We start from the raw sequence: 12,257 nt of genomic DNA on the forward strand, positions 1-12,257 counted from the left end.
ACATGCCGACCCAAGTGTTAATCTGATTATGGATAGGCAACAATTACAACCCCACATCAAAAAACCCAAATGATCTCTTCAGCTGACTTTGTTATATCCATCATTTATAGGATCTGTGCCCGGGAAAATATTGACAGACATCATTTACTCCCTCCCTAAATGGCCTCATTGTATTGTGGCCTCTGGTATTCTTTTATTACATCTGTATCATTACATTTGTATATGGTTATTGATTTGTAACTGAGTAAAAACTTTTTTTTTCTTTGCTGAGCTAGCTGGCTGTGTTAGTCACTATGTCCGCAGTCTGTTAATGTGTTAGTTAGCTTCTGTTTAAGACTTCACTCCAGGGGACCTCGTGTATGTTTCGCGGATTTATTAAAGTGTTGTACACAAGTGATACTTTGCTTCATCCTGACAGGAAGCACAATGTGACTAAATTAACAGGTAGTCTATTTTTGTGATCTCAGTAAACATGTCACTATACTAACTCTTTTATTTATTTATTTTTTTAGCCTGACTCTTTAATAACTCCGGTAGCCTACATATTTCACAATTGCTTGCGGTAAAAACCTCAATGGTAATCTTACTGACGGATTGACAAACATGCAGCATTTTCATGTTGTTGGTTTAGGTGGCATTTATTTTTACGATTTATAACCTGTAGAGTAGTTTTATAATGTCTTGTATTTTGATGTTTTGCATGAGAAGTCCTGATCTGCAAACTAACTAGAAAAGCTGTTAAATAAATGGCATTGTACATATCTGAACAACATCTGAAAGCAGTGGAATATACAGTATAATATTAAGTATAAACCATCATACAGTAGAATAATAGAAGAAAAAAAATACCAGTATCTCAGAGCTGCACTTTAGCACTGGTCTTGAGTTAATGCTAATTACTTTCCACCATTGTCTGAATACTGTTTTCAAGGAGACCATAGTTAGACACTGTTATGGCGAATGAGACCATCATTTGCCATTTGATTACAACCTACAACCCACAGCATTACTCCCCATTAACTTGGGTCAGATAGTATCTGTAATTATGCAGATTCCCATGGACTAATTACCTGGACAACTGCTCATATCTGTAAATGAATGTGAGATCTGCTGAAGCTGTGAACTACTACTCTTTCATTTAGCCCGTAACCCTGGTTACGGTAACAAAAAGCTCTGCTGCTTGATTGATGCGAGAGCCTCATCTTGATGAAGGTGACAGGAAATATATTATAGAGAGTATGTGGACTGTAGATAACGAAATAGGCCAAGGCTTGCACTCACTACCAGATGCTTTAAAACTGCGCGCACACACAATGAAAGGGGAAGATCAAGAAGGCAGTATATTGACAAGGCAGCTGTCAGGGTCAAAAGCAGAAGAATCTGAATTACTTTGATGCCATGTTTGCTCATTAATACCAGAGATACGCAGGGGTGGCAGTTATGACACCATGTTTACTGCATTTTTTACTGCAGGATAGCATTGGAGATGATAAAGTTATCATTTTTTAATGATGCATCTGGTCAAATTCAGCCAATATGGCTGATGAGAAATTCAGCTGATGAACCGTCCATGTCATGTGTGAACGTTTGAACTCTTTGAGCAGGTTTCTACCATCAACGTGAAATGACCTGCTCAATGAGGTGGAGAAGATGTTTTGCAATCGCGTAGCGTAACAATGTGGGACATTCAAAAGGCAATCAAAGATAACATTGTCTGTTTGTATAAAACAGCAGTGCTGATATAATTATACTGTGTTTGACTTAAAAGTGCATCACGGTAGGAGACATCTGACCCTTAGCGTGCAATCAGTAATGACTGATCTCGCTGATTGTAGATGGCCTACCCAGCAGAGTGACCCTGAATACTTGCAAAAATAAAGACCCTCAGTATGTTTTAATATCACAAATTAATCTACTGACTGAGAAAAACAAACATTAGTCTCTCAAAATGCATTCTGAAAAGCAGTCATTACGTGCTGTGGACACAAATAATGAGAGGATTACAGTCTCCTGTCACAAAAGGATTAAATGATAAAAGCATTGTTTTTATGGCTATTTAGAAGATGTCTGCATTATTTAGCAAATTATGTTGTATGTGTTTCCATTTCTTATGTAATATATTTTGATTAAAATTGTAAAAAAAAACAGCCCAAAAATATAAACAATGCACTAAAGTTAAAATAAAGTTCTTTTCTTTTTTTCTAGGTATCATGTCAGCTGTGACATTCATTTCAGAGTTTTACTAAAATAAATACCGCTCTAATTTTGAATCCCTGACCTAACGTCTTGGATTTATTGTGTTGGATTATCTACCTCTGGCCTGAGGCAAGTCTGTGGATGTTGCTTTTATAATGCTCGAGAATGAATAGCAGTAAATACTCTACTGAAAGCTGGAAAATAAGCTGTGACATCTACGCTGACTGTGAGATGACCCCGGCAGGAGTAAAAGAAACTGCCTAACGGGCATAATATGGGCATGTCTAAAGGAGGGAAAACACCATACATATGAAAACATGTAAAGGAATCACCTATAATTCTCATGTATCCCCATACTAATGAATGAATAAAAAATGATTGATGTATATGGACGTCCCTGATTTTCCACTGAGTCATATCAGTATTCGACATGTTTTTCGAATTGTCTGTAATTGTTTTATGACAGAAACATGTGGAAATAATTTCAAATAATTGAATGAGATCAGCCTGAGACCAAACAGTCCACTGTAAATTCTTCACTTTAAAAATAACACTAATTTAAAACGTCTGTGTCCTCTTGAAAGCACAAGTTTCTTGAATGACCTCATTTGATGCAACCAGGTGCATTTACAAAAAAAAAATGCATGCCCTCTCTTGGAGGGCACATAAACTTCAGCCAAAAGTCAGGATTTGTTATTCAGAGCTGTACCGTACCTTCACAGTAGGCATTATCGTCTCGCAATGGGCGGAAGCCATCCTTACAAACGCAGCAGTCTCCTGCCTCCAGGTTCACACAGTCGGAGTGCTCCACGCAGCCGTGGCCCTCTGAGCAGAAGTCATGACCTGCAGGAGGCATGGTGAGGAAAAGGTTGAGACACAGAGGAGACAATAGGAGAGGAGTGATGGGGGCACACAGAGCCAGTGGAAAGGTTGTGTCGTAGTATCACACCCTTTTCTCAGAGTAACCTCGCTGTGGTGTCTTTCACTGACAGCACGTCAGGGGAAAATGGCCTGTAATATCCTACAAATTCTCTCACACCAGATTTCATAAAGGTGAAAAAGTAAAAGCTGGAATATGCTGCGCCAAAAGTATAAATACCTGAATGAGCAGGTAAAATTTAAAGGATCATACGAATAATTCACATCTGCTTTGTATTATTCCTGTTACTAGATTGATTTCCGTCTTTGCTTCCCAGCACAGTAAGAAAAACCTACCCATTTAACTTGCAGGTTAAAACATTTTTCCAAAAGAAAATCCATGAAAATGAACACAACCCTGCTTTAATGTCTTGCTGGATGATGATGAAAATGAGCATATATACTGTACATACTGCAAAAAGAGTTGTGGAAATATGGATGTTTTTTTGCATGTAAAAGGTTTTTGAGTATCTGAATTATGAAATCTTGGATGTGTTTTCTCTTTAACACTCCAGGAAAATAAAAGCTTCAAAACAATCGCTACATCACAACAAAGTTGATTTTTGTGTTTTAAAATAAAATCATAAATAATGACACCTCTGACTACTTGACTGACTGACTGACTAGTTATTGTTCATGTCTTCTTTTTATTATGTCTTGCAAATGCTAATCTCCCTTTATCTATTTGTCTAGGTATATACTAGAGTCTCACTGATTTATCGGTAGGCCGATTTTGTCAGCTTGTCTAGGCTTATCACAGATATATTGGTATAATGCCGTATATGTTGTCCGACATACACCAATATGAAAACTTTTTTTAAAGAACAAACTGCAGAAAAGATGCTTGTCTGTTATCTATAACTCATAATAAATGATCATTTAATAACTTAAATAAATAATCATGCTGCACCATAAAAAAAATGAATGTTATATTAGATAGTGGTAATGATATAGGACGGTGTTTCCTCATTACCTCTGCAGACTTTACAGCATCTGCCACTCAGAGTGATCTGCTCCGACTCTGGGCAGTTGAGCTCGGGACAAGGCTCGCTGGGGACCACTCGATGCATGTTCCTGTCCTGTGAAGGGCGAAGACAAAATCCTCATGAGCTACTTCTTCAGTGAACTCTGGCCACCTTCATTTGCTAAGGGCCTGAAGGTAATTATGAAGGTAATTATTCATCTATTGTGTTTCCTCTTTCACTATCCCACTCTCTCTCCTCCCTGTGTGTTCATTATACACAAATTACTCATTGTTCAATCACACTTATTTTCCAACTACTTCTGGAGGGAGACAGAAAAAGCTCTCTTCTTCTCTCCTGTTATCCTCAGCGATTTACACCATGATTCATGGTGCATCTTTATTATACAAACAGTGAATCAATCTTCTGGATTATCCCTGCATGTGTGTTTAGTCACAGTGTAAAACCTGATTAGGAGGTTCTTTTCCCCTGCATGCCTTTGGCAGATCTCCCTAATGATCTCATCCACGTACCTCCAACTGGTGCTAATTTAGACTCATTAACACCAGAGACAGTTGGACAAAAGCAATTTCTAGCACACAAATGTTTTACTAAAGGATAATCCTAAACCCTTCTGTAAACATGTCTGCCCTATGAGGAGTCATGACCTCGGCTTGTACCGGTTGAGTACGCTTGAAATTGTGCAACAAACTTATTCTCCTAAAGTCCACAAATAACTTTCTAAACAAGCCTCGGCATCCACTTCTTGTCACCCACCACCCAAAACTTGTGCCCCTCCTGCAGCCGGCAGGCAGACAGAAGATCAGAGGCGTGACAAGCATCTGTCAGGGGAAGTCTGCAGGAGTCTGCAGTGGTGGGCTGACTGACAGCACTCCCCGTCCCCACTTCTTTGATCTGCCTGGGATTGCCAGTCAGTTAACTGGGACTACAGATGGGCCAGGTGTGGACAAGCAAGCCAGACAGCTGTCTGAAACTGCAGCTTCTAATGGAGCTTTTCAGAATTCATGGAGGAGCTGGTTGATATGACAGAGCTGGGTGATTAAAAACTTCAAATCACTTTTCTGTGATTGATTGGGCCTGCCTGGCGTAATGTCATCAAGTGAATTACTCCCAAAAGTGAGCGACCCATCCATCTGGAGCACCAGGCAGACAAAAGCAAATACTGCGAATAATTGGGAAATGAATCTAATTTGGGACCCATGTGTATCTGATGATTGGTACTGAAAAATGGCTGTGGCATCCTCTGATTGGCAGGTGCACCGCTTTGGCCTCCGAATGTAAAGTTAAGCAGCAGGATGCATCATTTTTTTTAGGTCACAAAGAGAATGGTAACAAGCCAGATCAATGAAATTATGCTGAAGTGGACAAACTCGCGTGCTGGCACATCGAGGTTTTTATCCTCTCGAGGTGGGCTGCAGTCGCTATGGCATTTCGGGAGTTGTCGTGCACTGCAACATGTACACTAACAGGGCTGAAGTGTTCGGTTACATCAGTTATTGTGGGGTCGCTTTCTGGAGAGGAGTTTGATCAAAATTCTTTTTGAATAAAACTGGTTTGATTGTGTACTTGTGTGAGTGTTGACATGACTTACCCTGCATTCAAACAGCAGACACCTGCCAGAGGAGTCGCGCACAGCCTTCTGATCTCCCTCCACCAACTCTCTTCCACCAAACAAGCAGACAGCTGGTTGTAGACACAGCAGAACCACAAATAAGCATGCGAAACACATACAAAAAAAAAATATATGAGTAAAAGCACATTGCTCTCATGAAATCCACATCTATTTAGTGGCATATTCAGGATGAAAATCTGTACATCTTTTTAATGGTTGTGGCCAATCTTTTATAGAGTGATGTTTGCCAAGTGTTGGTGTAAGATATGTACGATTTGATCAGTTGCTAAAAAGAAAAACGACAAATTAGTTGTTTTTCTTATTTTTTTATGAAATTAGGTGTCTGATAACATTTACTGGAACAAAAATAGAACAGACAATTGTTTCACTTTCTTATATCATGAAAACATATTGTTTAAGAAAAATAACTAATAACTTTATCAATCCTTAAAAAGTAACGGAAAACACTTTGTGTGATGTCTCCAGCTACCAACAATCAGACACAAAGAAAAGCAAGCAAATGGCTTGATTTGTAACTTTATTTACCAAAACACAATTGATTTTACTGTATTTGTAAATGACCTTATCATTATATTCTATATATAAATCATGACATACATTTTAATTCCATTGCCTCTATCCTTATTATTAGTATTGAACCCAAGTTGTTATTTAACAGTCAGGTTTTAGTTTGATACAATCTTTCCTCATTATTTACTGCGTCCTCAAGTAAATGGAGTCAAACCAAATCAAGCATGTCAAAACCAATTAAGTACTGCTAGAGAGGAAGTGATGACATAATTAATATGTAGAGAGAGAAAGCAGCGCGCCTCACAGCAGCACTGAGGAGAAGCCGTTTCACATAATTGGGAGGTGGAGAGGGTGTTCAAAAATAATCACGTGGGCAGAAAGTGTGTGTGTTTGATGGGCAGTTGGGGTCAGAGAATTCAGACTGATATGAGGGAGGAGAAATGATTGACACCGCAGGTCAGGCCCTGTCACAAAGCGGTGTATCATGAAAGCGACAGGCTTCTGAAACAGCCATTTGACGTTCTGCTTGACAGACAATCCAAAAAAAAAAAAAAAAAAAAAACACTACAGACTCAGAACTCCTCCCTGCAAGGCCTTGTGCTGTGCGATAAGGCTTTAATTTGGAGAGCGAATCATGTCTTTGTAGTGGGGAAACTTGTGGCACTCTTCTCTCTCCAAAGCCAGAGCATGCGTAATTAGCTGTGTTTGTCTACCTCGTTGAGATAAGTGAGCGCAGGGGTATTGAGTTTAAGGGTATTACCTGCCTCGTGTTTATATTTGTGTAACGCAGCAGCAGCACATTCGGAGTCATGCTTAAAACCCCTGCGTTGCAGCCCTGACCCTCGAGGCAGTGCAAATGATGCTGACGCGAGACAATTCGAACACTAGGCTAATGGTTTCTTCCCGATACAGAGTTAAATCTTGTCTATCATTTGTTCGCAAGCAAAGCAGGAGAGCAACGGCAGAAGTGTGTGGGAGTTTGTGATGAAAAAGTTCTCAAATGAAGTCAGCTTGCTCAAGATGTGGAGTCAAATATGCAAAGAAATACTATACATCTGCTACGTTTTGGTAGCACTTACATGGTGTGTAACCTTCGATACATCTCTGGTGAGAACATCAGAAATAAGGTAAGAAATTGCTCGACTTCATGCGCAAGCTCGATCTAGTTCTATACATTGGCAGGCAGTCCTCCTGCCTTTCAAAAGCATATATATGACATATTTTTAGGTGTAGTTTGAGTTACTATCAGAACAATGCCGGGGTGAGAAAAAGTAATACCCTCTGAAATCCATTTTTATTGAGAGGGGAATTGAGAGCATATAAGATGCAGAGTGCTGCGGCGAGGAGGCTAATAAGAGTTCATTACTTAGCTCAAAGTCTTTTGGAAAAAAAAAAAAAAAAACTCGATGGAGCAACATGATGAAACAGAATTATTTATCCAGCCAGAACATGTCAGCGCTCAAAAAAATGAAAAGTGGACATTTATGAAGACAATGTCATTAGTTGTGAGTCTGAGCATGATTTCAAGCCTTCAGCATGTCTTTCCTCTTCACTTTCTCATAGCGTCAACATGTCGTGCCATAAATAGGAATTACGTCACATCACATGCAGCGATTCCAGATTTACTGGCTCATGTCTGTGGGTGACTGGTGGCCATCTGTGTTTTGAAGCCAGCTAGTGAATAATTAATTGGTCCATGTATATGCAAAAGGAAGGACTCATCTCAAGAGACATGTTAGGAGGTAGCTTAGCAACACAGCAGAGCCCTGGTCAATTGTCAGGCAGCCCTTGTGGAGGCGTTATGTGTGCTCTAAATCTGGTGGTGGAGGTTTGTATCGCCGTTGTGCGCAATTGTGTCCATGATTGTATGAGTGTAGGAGGGTGCTGAGGTCAAGGGTACTCTACTCACGCTGGCACTCCTTACAGCAGGCACCCTTTATGTAGGCAGGCGCTGTGCCCGCCGGGCACTGAGGGGGAGGGCAGGAGATGGCCTCACATTGCACCGTGCCGTTCTGGTGGATAGAGAGACACAACATAACGTTTACAGAGGGGCAACTTGAACCAAACTGATATGTTTTGACACATCACATCAACACCAAGGATTTTGAAAAATTTGACAGTATTTATATTGATTATTTCGTAGACACGTAAACATTTTTGATAAGGATCCCCTTAAATTAGATCATTACAGAACTGCACCCACATCATATAATAAGTAGGAAATAAAAAATAAAAAAAATGAAAAAGAAACTTGTTAGAGCACTCTGATGAACAAACTCTATAATGGAAACATTGTTTCTAAGCGTGGCGTTTCTGTCTTTCAAGTTGTTATTAATTGCTGGCCAACATAGTGTACAATCATTTGCTACTAAAGCAGCCTGATAGAGCAGCTCTGCAGTAGATTATACCTGTGTGAAGGTTAAAATGTTCAGCTTTTGATGAAACTGTATTGGAGATGTGTTGATTCAACGTTAGGGTCCCTCTTTAAGCCGCAGTTGGTGGTATACTACATGTTATACTGACAGGTGTTTCTATGATTTTGTCCAATGTATCAATATCAGTGAGGGCAGGCTAGTTAAAAGAAACACCTCTCTGTATGCGTGAATTTATTTTGTTCTGAAATGACACCATTATAAGTGCGGGTGTGACCAGACACCTGCATGAATGTCTGCATCCTGTTTTATCCCCACTCATTTAAATGTTTTAATATTTACAAGACTGCAGCAGATTTGATTGTGCACATGTGAAACATGTATTTAACCTATGGGAAATGTGGTTTTGGAACATTTTCATGCGTCTCATGTGAAATCTTTTCCACATATTTTCTCCATGTTATCATATGTTGCAACTTGTGGTACACATGTGTCATACATGTGTTTTTTTTTTCTGTAAAAGTTATGAATCAGCTCCTAAACTGTCGTAGAGTCCAACAGTAACCGGCATATCTAGTACTGCATATTTAAATGCTGTCTCCTTTTCTGTGGCTGTGCCTGTAATTAACATGGTTTCCACGGATGAATGCTCTGTGACAGCAACATCTATGAACCTGATCCACATAATTGATAACATCTTAATGCATGACCTTTGAATTTTAAAGGTCATAGCTAATTGCCACACATAAGGTAAGGAACATATCCCATCTAATTCCTTAATTGCAGCCCAGGAATGGCAAAGCACCGTTCCTGGCGAATGAAGCGATTTCATTGGATGAGTGGGTAGAACAAATCCCTGATGATAATTATCATCTGTCAAGAGCAATTAAGTGCGGTGCACTGAGAGATATGTGATTTCCCATTTTTTGCATGTAGGGTAGTGGTGCGTGAAGGCATCTCATTGGCTGTTTGGAGCAGTTCAGTAGTAGCGAATGAGTTTCCTGTTCCAAAGCTGAGTAGACTGACAGGGGGTGAAATCTGTTTGCTGATGTGGTACAAGCCCAAGATCTCCAGTCGCTTCTAATTCTTCTTTTGACAATTATTCACACTTTATGCAGCGCAAAGGAGACCCTTGAGAGAATGGAGCATTACTAAGCACTGTTGTTGATGTGCCTAATCCTGGGTACTGTGGAGGTTTTTAATACAGTATATTTTATTTGGTAACTGGGGCAACCCTCCTCTACCTCAAGGAAATAATGACAATACAAGCTGTCGACAAAGGGGCCCCTACACTCTGCACCTCTACCCCACCCAAACACACCCCCACCTTCACACACTTGATCAACAGGGCAGCAAAACAAAAGCCAACACTTACAATGGAAGCAATGTCCGCGTGCAACTCACACACACAAATGCACAAAGGCATGAACACAAACAACAGACATGATTAAAAATGCATGTTCTCAGACACAAACACATGTCATGTTTGCACACATTATACACACTAATATTTACCCACACTTTAATACACACACACACACAAATCTGTTTATTATATGACAAACTCAGATGCCTGTTAACATTTAATCACACAATCACATACAGTATGACAAGTACATAATTTCAGACCCAGTATGTTCACACACACAAATACACACACACTTAATTAAAATTGAATGCCCTCCTTTGCTCTTTATTAGTTTACCGTGTAGGCACACACACACACACACACACACACACACACACACACACACACACACACACACACACACACACACACACACACACACACACACACACACAGACAGACAAGCACCCGTGTGTGAAGCCCCACCGTGCATGTGCAGTTCCTGCAGCCATCTGTCCAGCCCTCATCTTCCCTGTAGACGACCCCCTTGACGCTGCAGGTTCTCTCACAATAGCAGCCATCCAGCCCATTCATCTTCTCCTCCGCCCTGGACAGCTGCTCACGCCATCCACAACACCCCCCCCCCCCCCCCCCCCCCCCCCAAAAAAAAGAAACACAAAAGGCAAGGAGAGAAGATATGAGTCAGCTTTGGTCTGTCTCTGTATTCACATGCAGAAAGCAGAGCTTCAAAAGCAAACCAGTGGTATCACAAAAGTCCCTCATTAGGTACCATTAACACCTTTCACACTCACAGTCTCTGCATCAAAAGAGAAAAGACTTCAATAATAGCCAACGTTTAATATTAATATGTCTCTGACTGCCTGTTGCAATGAATATTAATGACAGAAGCACACTGACAAGTGGATATTTTGTGCTATAGAACAAAGTACTCATTAATTTAAAGCATTAATAACTTTTTTTTATCAGGATAATGCTCTAACTGTGGACTGACTGTCAAATTAATACACATTGTCTCAAATATGTTACCTTGCTGGATGTTTTTGCCAGAATATCCTGCAGTTCCATGATTTTCTGCACAAGTCCATGGAAGTCGTTGCAGGTTGGACAAGCTGAGATACAAGAGATAATACATTATAATTTTAGTACAAGTCAAACAATTACCTGCCATTATTATAAACTATTGTGATTCCAAAATAAGATAGTTAGAAATAGAAATAGTGACATAAAGAAGAATCACGTTTTTATACTAATCAAAAAAAATTGGTTTCTAAAATAATTATATATGGCACAAACATGTAATTTAACCATTTGTTTTTATTTATTTACTTTCTGTTTGTCTTCAAGGGACTTAATCAGCAGTTCACTGCAATTTCTCTCGCATTTCTCTCTTCTAATTTTTTTTTCTAATATTGGAAGCATATTCTCAGGTGTCCCCGTCGGAAGAATGGATGAGGTGTAATCCATGTGAAAGTCATTTTCCACCATGAGATGTTAGTGTGTGTGTGTGTGTTTTCCCTGTCAGCAGAAAAAAAGGCAGTTTGTCCGTAACAAACTTGTTCAATGAAATGAGCTGTAACAGCCACCTGGCACAGAAAAGACATCTCCCTACAAAAACCACATTATCATAACACAGAAGACAAAGGGTATTACTGCACTGGCAAGTAATTGAATTGCAAAAACAGCCTTGCTTTGCATCAAAATGTTTTCCAACTCAAAGAGCCTCAAAGATTACCACTTTAAAGTCATGCTAAACTGATTTCTGAAATAAGTGTGTGAGGTGGTCGCCTCCTCCTATAGTAGGAGATTATTATTTCTGTACTCAGAAGAAATCTTGTACACTAATGCAAACAAGTGTTTTCTTTGTCCCCTCAGAAATAACAGGTCACCATGGCAAAAAGATAATCCAAACTCGCACCAAAAAGACCAGGGGTAGGCTTCAACTGACTAATTAACTATTTTGGAAAATAACATTTTATTACATTATAGTGATAGAAAAATGTGTTTCTAAAGATGCTTTTATTTGTTTTAATCCAATAGCCTTTCAAGATTTTAATTAAACAAAAAAATGAAATCAAGTGGCGAGAAAAATTTGCGTTTGAGGCAATTTGAATGAAAAATCCAAAGAAATTATATTTTAATGATTTAAGTAAGAGACTTCACTCACTTCTGTTCAGATCTGGACACTGTGAGATGTAACCCTGTGGCATCACCAGGATCTCCACGTCCTGCATCACTCCCTGCACACACACACACACACACACACACAAACACACACA

General features: G+C 39.6%; 1 protein-coding gene across 1 annotated transcript in view; it reads right to left on the reverse strand.

Annotated features, from left to right (window-relative positions):
* The window catches only part of nell2a (neural EGFL like 2a), a 79,414-nt gene that overhangs the window by 50,184 nt on the left and 16,973 nt on the right, over nucleotides 1-12,257 (reverse strand). The window contains exons 6-12 of the mRNA XM_069695268.1: nucleotides 12,146-12,218; nucleotides 11,008-11,090; nucleotides 10,447-10,575; nucleotides 8,150-8,252; nucleotides 5,689-5,780; nucleotides 4,088-4,193; nucleotides 2,911-3,039 (exon numbers count right to left, since the gene is read on the reverse strand). Coding sequence (XP_069551369.1) covers nucleotides 2,911-3,039; nucleotides 4,088-4,193; nucleotides 5,689-5,780; nucleotides 8,150-8,252; nucleotides 10,447-10,575; nucleotides 11,008-11,090; nucleotides 12,146-12,218 — 715 coding nt within the window. The remainder of the gene's footprint in view (nucleotides 1-2,910; nucleotides 3,040-4,087; nucleotides 4,194-5,688; nucleotides 5,781-8,149; nucleotides 8,253-10,446; nucleotides 10,576-11,007; nucleotides 11,091-12,145; nucleotides 12,219-12,257) is intronic.

The sequence above is a fragment of the Brachyistius frenatus genome, unplaced genomic scaffold (genome assembly GCF_029030835.1).
Source record: "Brachyistius frenatus isolate BFR_SWC_R1_liver_20210118 unplaced genomic scaffold, ASM2903083v1 Contig_19, whole genome shotgun sequence".
NCBI lineage: Eukaryota > Metazoa > Chordata > Actinopteri > Embiotocidae > Brachyistius > Brachyistius frenatus.